The sequence below is a fragment of the Chiroxiphia lanceolata genome, chromosome 6 (assembly GCF_009829145.1).
Source record: "Chiroxiphia lanceolata isolate bChiLan1 chromosome 6, bChiLan1.pri, whole genome shotgun sequence".
NCBI lineage: Eukaryota > Metazoa > Chordata > Aves > Passeriformes > Pipridae > Chiroxiphia > Chiroxiphia lanceolata.
In genome coordinates, this window is record NC_045642.1 from 64,839,708 (window position 1) to 64,856,016 (window position 16,309).

General features: G+C 48.3%; 2 protein-coding genes across 11 annotated transcripts in view; one reads left to right on the forward strand and one right to left on the reverse strand.

Moving 5' to 3' along the window:
• The window catches only part of FANCM (FA complementation group M), a 51,913-nt gene extending 35,619 nt beyond the window's left edge, over window positions 1–16,294 (reverse strand). For 6 of the 10 annotated variants that reach the window (XR_004357758.1, XR_004357757.1, XM_032691845.1 and 3 more), the window contains exons 1-4: window positions 15,774–16,293; window positions 14,633–14,805; window positions 13,675–13,752; window positions 13,252–13,410 (exon numbers count right to left, since the gene is read on the reverse strand). Coding sequence is in view for 8 of the 10 variants with exons in the window: in XM_032691845.1 (XP_032547736.1) it covers window positions 13,252–13,410; window positions 13,675–13,752; window positions 14,633–14,805; window positions 15,774–16,203 (840 nt within the window). In the remaining 2 variants the exon portion in view is untranslated. Of the gene's footprint in view, window positions 1–13,251; window positions 13,411–13,674; window positions 13,753–14,632; window positions 14,806–15,773 lie in introns of all 10 variants that reach the window. The other 4 variants (XM_032691838.1, XM_032691839.1, XM_032691837.1 and 1 more) reach the window with 1 other exon arrangement.
• On the forward strand, window positions 2,321–11,865 carry LOC116788764 (heme-binding protein 2-like). The gene is made up of 5 exons (XM_032691850.1): window positions 2,321–2,535; window positions 5,912–6,003; window positions 7,532–7,673; window positions 8,120–8,303; window positions 8,870–11,865. Exons 1-5 carry the CDS (start codon window positions 2,340–2,342, stop codon window positions 9,039–9,041), a joined length of 786 nt encoding a protein of 261 aa, XP_032547741.1. The 5' UTR covers window positions 2,321–2,339; the 3' UTR covers window positions 9,042–11,865.
• Window positions 16,295–16,309: the final 15 nt, after the last annotated feature.

The window sequence follows — 16,309 nt, forward strand, 5'->3', positions numbered from 1 at the left end:
CGGTGAGAGTGACTGTCAGCCCTTTGCCACGGGACAGAAGGGAGCATCCCACTGAGGATGTTTCAAATCCGTAGTTTTTAAGGCTGAATATTAGTTTTTCTGTTCTATTCAGAGGTGTAACTGCCAGGAATGCACAGAGAACACAGCACTACCAAACCCATGTTACCTCCAGAGTGGCTGTTTATTAGCCAGCAGTCATACACAGAATTAACAACTTTGGGGACAAAACAGCAAATACAGCAAAAATCAGCTTTGTTCATCTCTAGTAACAGTGAGTTACTCTGTTATCTGAGCAGTGTCCAGACAGATCATGACACTTCTTCAGTACTCTATCAAATGCAGTAATTACTAACTCATCAAAACCAAAGACAAATTGAATATAGAGATCTTTAAAACAGAATTTTAAACTCCTCCCAGCCTCTTTTCTCATAGCCAGTGTTCTGTGGCACGTCTCACATACAGGGAAATTTAGCTGTGATTTTAAACAATTTTTCAGGTTATTTTTTCATTTTCTTTTCTCTCATCTCCAGTAATGATGATTAACAATCCTCCAAACAGAAATAACTTAGCTTAAGCAACTAATTTTCATTATAACTTGAACAAACGAGTTGGGACTGTTTTCCCTGAGAAAGTGCTGGAATTACTTAGGCAGGACAGGCAGAGGAAAAACCTCCACACCTTGCCTCAAACAGTGCTGTCTTCTCAGGAAAAACAGTTTCCTGGAAAAAAAACCTCCCAGAGCCAGAATGCCCTAACTTGTTAGGAACAACCCAGCTTCCAGAATTCTGTGGAAAATTCCTTACCCACAGCACTGCAGCTGTGTGAGGTGGAGTTACCTGTGGATGGATGGATGGATGGATCCCACTGTGCCTCCCCTGGGGGTCCCTGCCCACAGCAGCTGCTCCCCACTGGAAGCTCAGCTGGATGTGAGAGGAGAACCTGGGCACTGCCACAAACCCCCTCCAGCACACGGTCAGTGAACCCTGTGCTCTGCACTGAACCCTGTGCTCTGCACTGACCGTGAAATCACATCAGCTCACAGCCAGACACTCAGACAAGCACCACATCCAACCCTCCTCAAGGATTTGCCTTCCCAGGGATTTCAGCTCCGTCTGTGAGGCTGATTCACTGCCCACAACCAAGAGATCAAACCCCCCCCCAGTGGGGCTGAGCTTCACTCACTGCAACCACTGCTCTGAAAAAACCCTCTCCCGGGATGTTCCCACCAGCAGCTGCTCCTCCCTTTGCAAATTCCCAAAGGAGAACTCCATAGGAACGGCAGGACTGTGGTCTGTGCTGTCAGGAGCACAGTCAGGACTTGCAGTCTGAGCTTCTGAAGCAATTCACAGTTCATTGTAACAGCAAGCTCAGCCCTGGGCTGGGGTAACCAAAGGCGAGCCTGGGGAAAGGTACTGACCAGAAATGGGGGAAAAAGGAGGGAGGTAGATTAAGCATCACATCAGAGTCAGCAGTCCCATCCCCACAGTCCCATCCCTAACCTCTGGCTTTTCCTGTAGGCACAACAGAGCACAGGAGAGGACTGTTTCCTACTGTTCTAAAACTCTAAATGCCCCGAGATTCCCCTTCCCTGCCTGCACACAAAGGGCCACAACACTCCTTTCACCTTCAATTTGGAATGAAAGGCAACTCAGAGCCACGTGCTGCACACAGACCCCCGACTGACACCCAGCTCCTGCCTTAATTGCCACAACCACCCCAGAGCGGGGCTGCTCATCCCCCTCGCTCTCAGCAAGGGCAACGTTGTGCAGCTGAAAACTTCCAGAGCTGGACTTCGGTAACAAAATATCCCGTGGCTTTTGCACTCCTAACTGGAATGAGTTTGGAATCGTTTTATTCGGTTCAGAGACCTCCTGAACAAAACGAGAGATCTGTCTTTAAAGCGCGGTTTGAAAGCAGTAAAATAAAATCACGACAGAGGAGGACAAACGGCACATGCAGAGCAGTGGGGAAAATAAACGATGAAGAGAATAGCTGGGAAAGAGGGAATGAGTGAAAAAACACACACGACACAAAGTTCTTTAAGTTCTGCACTGCTCAGACCCTACAGCACGTGGTGGGAGAAGCTACGGAGCCGCAGGGCCGCCGAGGAAAGCGGCCGTGCGCAGGGAGCGGGTGTCCACCCCTCCATCCATGTACCTATTCTCCATCCATCCATCCCTCCATCCCCGCACGGTCGGGGCGGCCCTGCCCCGGCGCTGGGCGGGCAGAGGCGGGTGCTCCCGCCCCCAAATCCCTGGGCAGGGCGATCCCCTGATAAAGCCGCGGGCGCTGTCAGCGGTGCCATCCCGGCTGAGGCCATGGAGACGGGCGGGTGCCGCATGGGCGGCGCGGGGCCCGCCGCGATCACGCTGGAGGAGCTGGACGGGCTGGAGGAGAGCCCCGACTCGGCGTACCACAGCCACGGCAGCTCCCTGGAGGAGGAGGCGGCCGAGCGCATGGACGACGAGGAGCAGGAGCGGCTGCTGAGCTACTGGCAGAGCGTGGGCAGGGGGCACCAGGTGGACGTGCCCCGCGGTAAGCGGGATAAGCCGCTTAGGGAGCGGGAGGGAGCCGGGCTGCTCCGGACCGGGCGGGCGGGACAGACAGCCCCCGCAGAACGGGCTGGGAGCGCGGAGACAGCACAGGGCACGGCCAGAGCACCCGGGGAACTTCTGCAGCTCTGGGACACCCCGAGTCTGGGACTAAGAGAGCTAAAGCTTCGCCCGGGGCGATGCAGAGGTTCCCAGAACTCAGAGGCGGCTGTAGCGGCACCGGGCTGACCTATTCTGCCCTATTCGTACTAGAACGCATCAAGGCGAGTTTGCAGTCCTAATTAAATATTGAATATTTGCTACCTGCAAAAGCATTCTTGTTTGTAATAGCTCCTGTCAGTGCTTCAAAAAAGATGGTTGTATTTAAAGATGGCACAGAGTAAACAAGTAAAAGGATCAACTTTGCTTTTTTGACAGCGAGCCTCCCAGGCTTATCTTAGTCACAAATCGCTCATTTTCAGTTTTAAGAAAGACTGGAGAATCTGAAAGACTGTAACAAGTCAGGTAACTCCAAACAAGCAGCAGAGTCACTGCAAATTCAGCTCAACCAGAAACTGTAATTGCTCAGAGAAGCAGAGAGATCTGAACCATCTCTGCTGTCCAGGTAACTCACCTTCCCCGAGGTGGGAACCAGAAAACCCTGAACAACAGACTGCTCTAGACACCACCAAAATGAAATTACTGCTATTTAAAAACTCTTCCTGTAATCCAGTGCAGCAAAGAGAGTCCAAGCTCCTTTTCAATTCATACCTTGAAGTCTCATCTTAACTTCGTAATGGTTTAACACTGAAAATTAACGTGCTAAAAGAAGGGTAAGATGAGCCTGAACAGTTCTCTGCCTTGCCTTGTTCTCAGTGCCCTCAGAGGGGTCTCTGGATGCCCTGTGCCAGCAGTGCCATCCCATAGTTTCAACACACACTCCAGCAGCCCCGGGGCTGTGTCTGGAATCAGCACATCAAATCCACAGGGCAGGAGGGAGGGGGAGAGGAGGGAGATCCCCATTTAACACCCCGAGTGCAGCATCAACAGCTGGAGGCCAAAGGGCAGCAGCAAACTCGATTCCTTCCCACAGAATTCCCTGGTGGTGTGATACATTGTGAAACCCTGCACTGAAATTCCTAAGGTCCACCAGGAAGGATACAGAGTCCAGGAAATACGTCCAAAGTAGCATTTGACCACATTTCAGTTACTGTGTCATAGAAGGGTTGCTCTGTGACACTCAGCAAATGTTATAAAAAGTAATCTAGAGTAATAGAAGGTCTTTGTTCAGGTCCTGCCCAGGGCCCTGTGGAGGCAATGGAGGTGACTTTCCAGGAGGAGGAATCCCCCTGGCACTGGGAGAGGCCACCTCTCTTCACTCTCTGCTCCCTGTGAGCAGGGACAGGACCCAGGGAAGGGCTGGAGCTGGGACAGGGCAGGGTCAGGTTGGATCTCAGGGAAAGGCTCTTCCCCCAGAGTGTGGTTGGCACTGCCCAGGCTCCCCAGGGCAGTGGGCACGGCCCCAAGGCTGCCAGAGCTCCAGGAGGGTTTGGATGATCCTCTGGGGCACAGGGGGGATTGTTGGGGTGTCCTGGGCAGGGCCAGGGGTTGGACTGGATGGTCCCTGGGGTCACTGCAGCCCTGACTGCAGCAAACCCAGCTTTCCTGTCCCACTGCTCCCTGCCAGCCTGGCCCCAGCAAACCCAGCTTTCCTGTCCCACTGCTGCCTGCCAGCCTGGCCCAGGGCAGGCAGAGCCCTCCACATCCAGGCAACAGGAGGCACAAATTCACCAGCTAAGGGAGAAAACTCCCAGAAGGACTTTAACTGTAATCCCTATCCTGTGCATTCATATGGAGGGAAAAAGTACAACCCACCCATTTATCAGTAAAGTGATCTAAAAATAGAGTTAACTTTTCTTGAGTCCTAAAATGCTTCCTAATTCTTGGAAAATTAAGTGCTGAAGGCTAATCTACTTTTTAGTTTTTCCTCAGCCTCCAAAGAGATCAATTTTATATGTCAGTTATTAGTTACATTTTCAATGTTTCTCAATTACATACTTTAAAAAAAATGTTTCACATTATCTCTAATGTAGCTTCCTCACCTTTATTTTTTCCCTCTCCTTTGTTTAAAGATCTTTACTGTTCCAAATAGTCTTAAAGCTAAAGCCCTGCACTGGATGTCAGGACACAGAGGTTTGATTCCCAGCTCAGCTACAGATTTACCAAGTGACCTCGGCCAAGTTAATTCTCCTGCATCTTAATTCTCCTCTTCCCTGAAACATGGATAATGCTCTCTTCCCCCATTATCCTGCCTTTTCCACTTAAGATCCTGAGGCACTTAAAACACCCAGGAAAAGAGCTCTTCCAGCTGGAATGTGTCCTTTTCCTGCATGTCCAGCACACACCATGAGGGAGCAGGGCAGAAATCCACACCCAGGCTTTCAAAGCACAGAAAACTGAATTTCTAATCCTCTATCAAAGCACACAAATGCCTTTCTCACTTCAGCTTTGGAAGGCAAGGGACCAAGTCCTCTGGAAGAGAGGCTTCCCACACCTCAGACTAACCTTATATCCACAGCTTCCAAGCCTGTCTGTCAGGGATCAACTCCTAAGCAGAGTTTATTTAGGAACTTCAGCCAGGATTGATGTCAGGGCAACCACAGTTACAAATACACCCAATCCAACCACACTGAAATGGCTGAACTGTAGGAGAACAGAAGTCCTAGAAAATGCCAGTTTTATTTATGGAACTATCATTTATTTGCTCCTTTTATCCACTGGAGCTGGGCTGGAAACAGCAACAACACAGGCCTTGCACTCAACATATGTCCTGACTGATAATGCACTGAAACAGAGAGGTATCAAAGAGATGCATTTTACTTCTTTTAAGAACTATTAATACTTATATTTTTATCTATATAGAGAGATATAGATAGATACAAAAAGTAAATGCAGAAACATCAAACTCTGAGGTAAAATATTAGACATTAAACACCTGTAGGAAATGAGTTTCCACAGCACTATTCCCTTGAGCCTGTGACCAGGAGCAGCCAAGCCAATTTACCTCGTGTGGATCCACAGGATTCCAACACCAGGAGAGTTACCAGAGCTGGGAATGTCACCTGCACAGAGCCAGAAACTGGCCCAGAAAACTTGGGGAATTGCAAACATGAGGAGTGGGAGAGGGAGACCTTTTCCTAAGGGTACAGAGGCAGGAGCCAGGGAACCTTTCCTAAGAGAAGTTCTTTCCTTTCCTAGTGAAGAGCAAATGAAACTGGTTCCAAAGTCCCCAGAGCTTAACTAAAACGAGGAATCAACACATCTCAGTCTAATTTTTGCATCTCTAAGTCTGAAGTGGGATCTGTGTCCTTGTGTTGCAGACATGGCAGAGCCAATCCAGCAGCTGACCAGGAATAACAACCCCCAGGAGAGACAGACCATCCCCTTCACCCTGATCCAGCGCAAGGAAAAGGTACTGCTGCCCTCCCAGCTGGGCTGGGCACCCACACCTCACTGCCACAAACATGGCTCCTTATCCACCCTTTAACCACTCAGGATTGCCACAAACATGGCTCCTTATCCAACCCTTTTAACCACTCAGGATTTCCACAAACATGGCTCCTTATCCAACCCTTTTAACCACTCAGGATTTCCACAAATATGGCTCCTTATCCAACCCTTTAACCACTCAGGATTTCCACAAACATGGCTCCTTATCCACCCTTCAACCACTCAGGATTGCCACAAATATGGCTCCTTATCCAATCCTTTTAACCAGTTAGGATTTCCAGAAATATGGCTCCTTATCAAACCCTTTTAACCAGTCAGGATTTCCACAAATATGGCTCCTTATCCAACCCTTTTAACCACTCAGGACTGCCACAAACATGGCTCCTTATCCACCCTTTAACCACTCAGGATTTCCACAAATATGGCTCCTTATCCAACCCTTTTAACCAGTCAGGATTTCCAGAAATCTGGCTCCTTATCTGACCCTTTTAACCAGTCAGGATTTCTAACTGGTTTTTTTGCACCCCAAGTGCAAAGCATTGTAACTGTTTAACTCATTTCATTTGGAACATCTCACCCCTTTAACAAGTGACTTTTCCTTTTTGTAAAGTCAAAACTCTCAGGCAACTCAGAAGACAGCCAAGAATTACAGCCTTTGTGACATTTTATAACTGATTTAACAAAAAACATCCCATATTTTGACATTTGAAATAAAATGCCCGTCTTCTTCATTTAAATTGGTTCTTTAAATCTGCTTCTTTGCATAGTCATGTGAATAAAACCTTAGCAAAGAGTACCTGAAAGAGATTAATATCTGAATTTCAAACCAAAGATGTACTTTTATCTCACAGATCATTACCAAACAAAGCAGCAATTTGCAAACCCATCTCCTCCTCTAATAAAAATCTGAAATGGATGGGAGCAAATTGCTTCCAGCTCAGGAAATGTGCAAACAAGGGTCTAACCTTAAATCAGTAAACCCAGAAAACCTTTACTAACCACCTATGAAGACTCTTTGTCACATTTCTTGTAAATAATAAGTCACATTTATAAATATCATAATTGGAGCGTGTTTCATCTGAACAGTTTGGGACTCCTGACTGTTTTATGTTGCAATGAAAAGCAAATTCTCAGTACCTACTGTAACAAATGTAGCTGAAAAATAAGGTTGTTCGGTGTTAATTGCAAATAAGTGGTTAATACAGTTCCAAGAAATGTCAGTTCCTTATTTTGAAGGAGAACTACCCAGAAATCTGCTGAAATAAGTTGTGGTCCAAGGTCAGCAGTGTATCCCTTCCTGTGTTTATAGTGAATAAAGGATGGGTATATGTTGATATATTGAGGAAGGAGTGAAATTCAGGTTCCTTTCAAGATCACATCCCTGACAGCTGAGAAAAGATGCAGTTGTTCTAGTGCTAAAGGTGTATTTGTTTGTGGGGGGTTTCTAGCTGCTGATACTGAAATCCTAATCCTTCCCTTTGTGACTGCAGCTGGGAGATCTGCTCTATGAAAAAAGGCAGTACGGGAAGGCCAAGTGGGCCTGCATAAAAATGAAGGAGAAGCAGTACGAGCAGAGCATCTGCCTGGGCTTCATGAAGCTCATGAGGTACATCTGTGAGCAGAACTCCTCAGGTAATGGGCACCACGATTCTGCACTGCACTTGTACAATTAGATTTAGGCACTTAGTTCCCTAGTTGGGGAGGTGCTTTTATTAGCTTTCCCAAATCCACCACCCTGGCTCTAGCCTTTCCAGAAGGATCATAGAAATCATGGAATGGTTTGGGTTGGCAGGGACCTTAAAGCTCACCCAGTGCCACCCCCTGCCATGGGCAGGGACACCTCCCACTAGCCCAGGTTGCTCCAAGCCCCGTCCAACCTGGCCTGGGACACTTCCAGGGCAGCCACAGCTTCTCTGGGCAACCTGTGCCAGGGCCTCACTGCTGCTTCCAACTTGGAATACCCGGCCCCAGTGCCTAAAACATCCCATTAGTAACCCTGGGGGGTTTGTAGGACTCGGTGTGAGTTCAGCAGCCCAGCCCGGCACAGAAACACTCCTACAACCCCCTGTGTCCCCCAGGGCTGTACCTGGGCATCACCATCCCCATCGTGACCATCGTGCACACCGACGAGTCGCAGTCGGCCATGACCCAGGCGGTGACAGTCGCCTACTACCTGCCTGAGGTGCTGCAGGACGAGCCCCCGCACCCCTTCGACTCGGACATCATCATCGAGGAGTGGCCTTCCACCATCGTCTACAGCAGGTCAGGCACGGCAGGCTCTGCCCTGGGAACACTGGGAACACGGGCAGCTCTCAATCCGGGCATGGCACGTCTTTTAAACCAAGTTATAAAAGGTAGCAAGTGGCAAAACTTGTAAAAGCTGCCTGGAAATAATGGTGACCAATTTATATGAGACAAAGGCTCTTCCCCCAGAGGGTGGTTGGCACTGCCCAGGCTCCCCAGGGCAGTGGGCACGGCCCCAAGGCTGCCAGAGCTCCAGGAGGGTTTGGATGATCCTCTGGGGCACAGGGGGGGATTGTTGGGGTGTCCTGGGCAGGGCCAGGGGTCGGACTGGATGGGCCTTGGGGGTCCATTCCAACTTGGGATATTCCACAATCCCATGAATTAATTGGTATACCAGTGCATCTGTAAATGTGTGGTAAAACAGCATCAGGGTGTTCTGTGTAGTTGGAAGCAAAGAATCTGCCATGGTAGGGACAAAGCTAAGATCTACCACAGCATCACTGGTGACACACAGCCAAATCGTTTAGAAGGCTCCAGAAAACCTGGATGTTAAAAAGAACCTGACGTGAAGCTGATTGTTGCAGGAGCTTCAGGGGCATCACCAACGAAGACTCGATCATGAGAGAGATCAGCGTGCTGGCAGCCATCCTGGAGAGCCCCGAGCTGTGCCTGCAGGACACCTTCATCATCGCCGGCTACACCAACCCCGCCGCCGCCAACCGCCACAACGAGATCTGGTTCCTGCAGCGGCCCTGACCCGCCCGTGCTGCCCTGACCCGCCCCTGCTGCCCTGCTCCCCCAGGCACAGCTCCCAGGGCACACACACACTGGGTGCCCGACCCCAGAGAGTTCAGCAGCGGGGCTTCGAGCCCCTGTAGGGAGGCAATCCCCCAGCTCAGTCACCACACCCAGGTCACCCCAACACAGTCCCCTGTGTCACCTTGGACAGTCTCTACACAATTTTAATGAGGGTTTTAGCACTTTATAAGTTAGTTGACCTTATCTTTTGTTTACAAGATAAGGCAGGCAGAGACCTCTCCCCTCATCCACTTGCTGGCATCCCTAGGCTGCTTGTGGCTTGGGATGGTCCCTGGGGAGACCCTGGAGCTCCTGCTCTGGGCACCCGGTGCTGCACAAAGACCCCGCTGGGGCAGTCAGTGGGAACACACCAAACCCACCTCAACACGCAGAAAAAGAATGTCCAGGTCGTAGTTCCTGAAGGGAACTACCAGATTTAGCCCCCTGGGATTGACCCAAGGAGTCAGAGTAGGCCAATGCCGACTGCTTTGGATGTCCTCATCCGTGACACAAATTCCTAATGCTTACCTCACAAAGCACCCAACCAAAGGACTTTCAGTCTGGAGAAGAGACCAAAAAGGCACCACAATCCTAATGTTCATTGAAGTTTTGATAGCAAGAGTTACAGGTTACCTTAATCCCACACTCCCAGGAATCCCGTGACTGTCTCTGGCATTCCTAAATAGCCGCTGGTTATTTTTAACTCCAGTTTTCTGAACACTTTTTTCCTCATGACTTTGCTGGATGCTAAAACACTGCAGCGAGGTAATTAATTTGTTCAGTCCTTTTGCCACACCATTAATGTAATAACTGACACAAATATTCACAGAATCACATTAAAAATCCCAGCTAGAAGTGACCTCTGCAGAGAGAAGGGCCAGGCAGAGCCGGCTGCTCTGGCTCTCACGTGCCTGGAGTTTGAGCAGCTCCAGGGATGAGGAGCCCACAGCCCCTCTGGGCCCTGCTGCAGTTTGACCACCCTCACTGTGAGAATTTTTTCTTCCTAATATCCAGCTTCTGGTTTCTTTTGCCCTTCACCCCCAGGATAATCCTGCAGGTAGACAGCTGCCTGCCTGGCAGAGGGGCTGAGAGCAGCATTCCCACTGTTTCACACGGTCCAAGGGCACCTACTGCACTTTAGAACTGGGGTAGCAAACAGTTTTGCTCTCAAAAAATCCCTCCTGAATGTCTCCCCCTACTGATATGAAGGCAGAGTTTATGCTTAATAGAAGTAAGTGTCTTTTTATATAAAATTTATTGAGTATATCACCAGCATTATTTATTGATTGCAGGATCTGAGGTTTAAACAGAGCTTTTGTGCTCTTTAATCACAACCTACAGACCAGCAACCAGAGCCAGTGGCTGCTAAGTCCCAGCAGAGTGAAAAAATAACTCCAGGCATGGATTTATGGAGTACTTCTGGAAGAACCTGAAGCCTCCTGTTCCCACTGGCTTTAAGCTTAACCCAAAGCCTCTCCCTGAGCAGCAGGATCAGAGTGCAGCTGGCCCTGGCTTAAGTGGGACCAAGGTGCCCTCTGGTGCTTGCTGGGCATGGAGATACCTTGGGACACAGCAAGGAGAAGGGGAAAATGGAAAAAGAAAATAAAAAGAGAGAGAAAAGCCTCAGTTTTAACACAAACAAACCAACAGTCCTCATGGGGAGGAAAAAAAAAAACCCCAAACCAACAAAAATGCAATGAAGGATCTCAGCCTGGGAAAATTAAAAAATGCCAGCTAGCATTAAACTAAAAGCTCTTAGCTAACAGAAAACAATACAAAGCTTTTAAAAGTTCAGTTGAATAGAGGGCCCAGGGAGGAAGGTTTTGTCCTCAATCCCCTCCTTCCCCCACCAAGATTTTTAAAAGAGCAAATACAAGTAATTTTCCCCTTTGGCAAGATTTTATGCCAAATTAAAGAGGTTTCTACAGTCTGATTGCTTTTGCCAGTTAGAGAAATTATCTTACTGCTTTGGCACAACAGATGCTGAACAGTCCTTGGAAGCAGTGAAATCCTCCCACCATACAGCTCCAGTTTGTACATAGTTTACATTTAAACCTCTGCTGCAAAAAGCACTTGCTGTGTCTGGTGTCCCTTCCCATGGGCAGCCCAAGCCCTGCTGTGACTCCTGGTCCTACAAACCTCCCTGTCCCTGAGACAGGAGCAGTGTGTCTGAGTGTGCTGATCTCCCACTGCAGCCAAGCCTTCCCGCTGTTTCTGGCAGACTGTGAACTCCCACATAGGATTTATTTATTTTGACTCGTGTTAGATGGCTTCTGCTGCTGAGAAAGAAAACTACTTCACCTCCCGTTTGAAGATACACTTTATGGCTGTGGAACGTGGAAGGGGGCTGTGACTGGCCCTCCTGAGCACAGGGACCAAGAATCCCAGCTTTTAACTGGCACACAACAAGGTTTATTTAGTTGTTGCACCAGTGAATGCCAAGCAAACATTACTATGACTCCCATTTCAAAACATCATGTCAAGAATGATCACCTGGGAACAGGTATTTTATTATCCATCCGTGGCTCTCCTTTGGAAGCCACTCGTGGATTTTCATTTTTAATTTGAAGCTGTTAGATTTCCCCTGTCCAAAGGAGGTAATAAAACAGCATTCACCCCCATTTTTGGAAGATTAAACGATGTAGCCTTAACAGATGAGTGTTGTCCTGCATACTGTGTATTTTCCAAACAAGCATTAGTGCCTAAAATGTTTATTCCAGCTGTTGTGATACTCAGGGCCTTGCTTACTGTATGTAAACACACATAAACAGAGTTTCTGTGGCATTGGTGCACTGTGCTGTTTGACACTGGCCTTCATCCCCCCTGACATGTCCTGTTCACTGGTCCTGTCTGTCAGCATTAAAGATCCTGATTTCCTTGTGCAGAGCAGCCCTGGCTCTCACTCCTGGAGCAGACACACCTTTGGGTGGGAGCAGCAGGAGGCACAAGCTGCTGTGCTGATTTTACCAAAGCCACCTCAGCCCCGGATTGGAAATTGTCACTTTGAGAAACTGAGGAACAGGAACCACTTCCCAAAGTGCTGAGGCCTCCAAGGCTAAGGCTTGGCTTGTCCAGACAACACAAATCATCCTTTCACACCCTCTGCCTTGGTACAAACTGTACCTTCTAAGAAAATCAGGAGCAATTCAAATGCAAATACCAGATCAAAGCAAGGAAACAGCAACCACTGAAGCCACAGTGCCAACTCAGGCAAGGTCTGTGCAGCCAAACAAATCTCAAAATAAACCCCTGCACTCACCAGAGCACTCAGAGGCACCTGCAGTGATGCAAAACCACCTTTAAAGTTTCCCTTTAAAGCTTATGAGTGGAACTTCCTCATTGAAATAGCTCTCAGGTCACTGGTTTGAAAACAGCTGATGCACTCACAGGTTTGCCTTCCAGTGGTCTCCACATAACTACACCCAGATCATTAAAGTTTAAGCAAAACCACACTCTGAGGCCAACAGTCTGATACTAAATTAATCCCAGGGTTTTTTATGCCTCTTACTGAACACAGAGAACACATCTTGAACTTTTCAAAGCTGTATCTTATGTAACACCATTTGCCTGAAAATCTCTTCCTTATTTGAACATTACAGATTGGTAAAAAAAAAAAAGGGGAAAAAAAAGAAAAAGGAAAAAGCTCTCAGAATAATAAGAAAAGAAAATCAACCAACCCAAAAAAAACCAAACCCACAAACAAAACAAAACAAAAAAACCCCAAACAAAACTCCAAACAAACAAACAAAAAAAGATCAAAAATAATCAAGGGAACTAATTGCACTTACAGATGACTTAAAACCCTAAAGAATATTCTCTAACACAGAAAATGTTTCAGAAAATCCACATACAGACTTCATAAGGCATTCCCAACATCTGAATACTTTAATCCTACTAAATTCAGCCAAATGCAGAAACCCTCAGTTTAAGTCTGGTGCCAATTCTGCAAAGACTCCTGAAGAAGGATAAGGAAAGTAATTCCATTCTCAGTTTTTCACCTAAGCTTTTTAAGGTCACAGTGGAGTTGAGACCATGTTTTTTCTTTGCCTTGTGCTCAAAGTTAACTGCATAGGAAGGTGTTGCTTTTATGATCTACAGCAAGTTAGGCAGAGATATTCATGTATCTCCTGTCACTGGCCAGTGACCAACAAAGCAAAAACAAACTCACCTGGATGTAAGTGTTCTGAATTCCTACCAGCTCTTCCCCAAGTGGCACCACAATTTTTTCCACTTGTCTCTCGTGAGAATAAGGCTGGATTTCTGGGGAATCCTCAGCACACACCTCTATCCGAGCGATCAGTAAGTTGGAGATAACCTGCTGCACAGCCTGGCAGAGAGGCAAAAAAAGAAAAATTACTATTCCCATAGTTTAGCAGGGCTTGAACACATTTGTAAGGAAAAGGTACCCACTGCCCATGAGGGAAAACAAAAGACTCTCCACTTAGACACCTCAAGCCAAGACTGTAAATACATTCAGTTTTGATGTGGAACTGTAACATACTCCAGTACCTTGCACAGTGTTCAAACTGGTATTAAACAGAGTTTCTACTCCCATGTGATTATCTGAAGCACACAGGTGGGGTTGGCTCACCTTGGTGTCACTGCCTGGGGTGGCACTCAGGGCCAGGACCCGAAACTGGCTCGTGTATTTGCTCAGCTCCCTCACAACCTACCAACAGGGAAGTTGCTGTTAATACCTTTAAAGGAGATTATTTCCTTACACAAACTATACCAAGGAAAACACCCACCAAGAAGGAAAAGCTTAACAAAACACCCTGAAAATATTCGATCATAGAATCGTGGTAGGGTTTGGGTGGGAAGGGACATTAAGGATCACCCCATCCCACCCCCTGCCATGGGCAGGGACACCTCCCACTATCCCACGGTGCTCCAAGCCTCGTGCAACCTGCACTGGAGCACTTCCAGGGATGGGACATCCTGGAAGTGTACCAAGAACAACCTTGGTAAATTATGAAATGATCTCTCACTTGATTTAACAGAAAGGTTAACAGCACACTAACTCAGGAGAGCTGCCAAGAAGTCTGAAGAACAACTCTTAGAAAAAGTAAATCATGGATAATAAGTCCCATGAAATCTGATCTCCACAGGTATTACACACATATTCCACTCAATTTCTCCAGTATATAAAATTTACTTTTGAGATCACCCATTGTTATGAGATTAACCCACAATAATGCAACAAAGTCTTTGTTGATCAACACAAACCTCAATTTAAAAAACAAAACTTGAACTGATTTTACTCAGTTAAAAAACCTTACAAAAAGAGCCCACGCTTTTTTTTTTTTTAATTGCCTCAGCCAAAAAGATATTTCGAAACAAAAATTACAATTTAATTCAGGCATGAAAAAAATACCTTACAGCTACTACTTAATAACAAGGCACTGACAATGTACAGGAGTGTTTGATCTCTTTCAAAGTTAAGGACCTCAAGAACAACATCCCCACAGCAGTGACAGTGACACTTTATGGAGATTCTGACTTTGGGGTTTTTGTCACTGGGAGAGAAAAAGGGGTGTCTCCAGCATTACCTGGCAGTAGGCATGATTCCCAAGGGCTTTGTGGGCTTCGTCAATAACCAAACATTTAATGTCCACAGCGGGACAGGTGCCACGAGAAAGGTCATTGACCATTATCTGAGGGGTAAGGAAAAGGACTCTTTTGGTATTCCACAGTTCCCGGCGGCCCAGAGCTTGGGTTCCTCCTGGAAATAAAGGAAATAACATCAGGGAGCTGTTCTGCTCAGAGTAAAACACAGCCCATGAGCTGAGAGGGACAGCAGAAGCCAGCAGGGCTGGCAGACACAGAGAATCCCAGACTGGTTTGGGTTGGAAGGGACCTTAAAAACCATCTTATTCCAAACATTGCCATGGGCAGGGACACCTTCCACCAGCCCAGGTTGCTCCAACCTGGCCTTGGACACTTCCAGGGATCCAGGGGCAGCCACAGCTCCTCTGGGCACCCTGTGCCAGGGCCTCCCCACCCTCATTGAATACAACAACGAGGATGAATTTATTGCATTAAAACACTAAATCCAGAACCACGGAAATGAAGGCTGGGGAGCTCAAGATGCCCCACAGCTGCCCACAGCCCTAAACCTCACCCTACAGCACCTCCGGGAAAGGTTTGTGCCTAAAAACGGCTTATGGATTTGGTCATTAAGGCTATTGCTGCAGTGAGCAATAAGCTGCAGCTCGGGGGGGTCTGCAAAAACTTTATTAAAATGGTGAAAAAGGAAAAAGAGGGGGAAAGGGAAAGGGGAGAGGGAGGGGAAGGGATAAAGGGGAATGTGGGAAGGGGAAAGGAAGCGGCGGTAGGAAAGGGGAGGGGAAAAGCAAAAAAACCAAACAAACAACAACATCAACAAAAAAAACCCCAACAACAAAAATTAAAAAAAAAACAAAAAAAAACAAAAAAAAACCAAAAAAAAACAGGAAAAAAGAGCCATTATTCTTTGGCTTAAGCTTCACGCAGAGCACATTGCGTGTGAACACCCACAGGCTGCGACCCACAGGGCTGCACCGCAGCGCTCCACCACCCTTTACACGGGGGCTTTAACTTCTGCAAAACCAACAGTTAACCCTTTCAAACACCTCTTTATCACCCCCTCCTCCGCTGCGTCTCTTCACACTCCGCCCTTCAAACCCTCCGGGATGTCGCCGCAGCCCGTACCTGTCATCTCCGCCATGTCCCGCGCCGGGATGCCCATGACTCGGGCACACGCCTCCATCTGCTGAGCCACCAGCGGCTTGGTCGGGGCGAGGAACAGCACCTTCCCGGAGGGGAACCAGCGGTAGAAGTTATACATGACCACGGCGGCCACGAAGGTCTTGCCCAGCCCCGTGGGCAGGCACACGAGGGTGTTGGCCAGCAGCGCGGCGCCCGCCATGCGCTCCTGGTACGGCCGCACCGGCAGGTTGGTGGGGTAGATCCATATGGATCCCGCCGCCTCGCTGAAACCCTCCACGGGCACGGGGTCCGCCGCGGCGGCGGCTGCCAGCAGCAAGTCATCGTCGCCGTCGTTGTCCGCGCCCTCCTCTTCGGTTTTACCCTCAGGCGCCCGCCAGACCTGAGGCAAAGTGCGCTGCCGCCCGCCGCTCATCCTCCCTCAGGGAGCGGCGCGCCCGCCGCCATTTTGTCGCTTCCTCAACGCCGCCGCTTGAAAACGCCGCCGAGGACGAAGGGGAGGGACGGGAGGCGGCTTGGCC

Bases quoted from the DNA above. Each gene is read 5' to 3' on its own strand.
- LOC116788764 (XM_032691850.1), top strand. From the start codon at position 2,340: ATGGGCGGCGCGGGGCCCGCCGCGATCACGCTGGAGGAGCTGGACGGG. The intron at 7,674-8,119 runs GTAATGGGCACC...TGTGTCCCCCAG, and splicing joins CTGTGAGCAGAACTCCTCAG to GGCTGTACCTGGGCATCACC. The intron at 8,304-8,869 runs GTCAGGCACGGC...TGATTGTTGCAG, and splicing joins TCCACCATCGTCTACAGCAG to GAGCTTCAGGGGCATCACCA.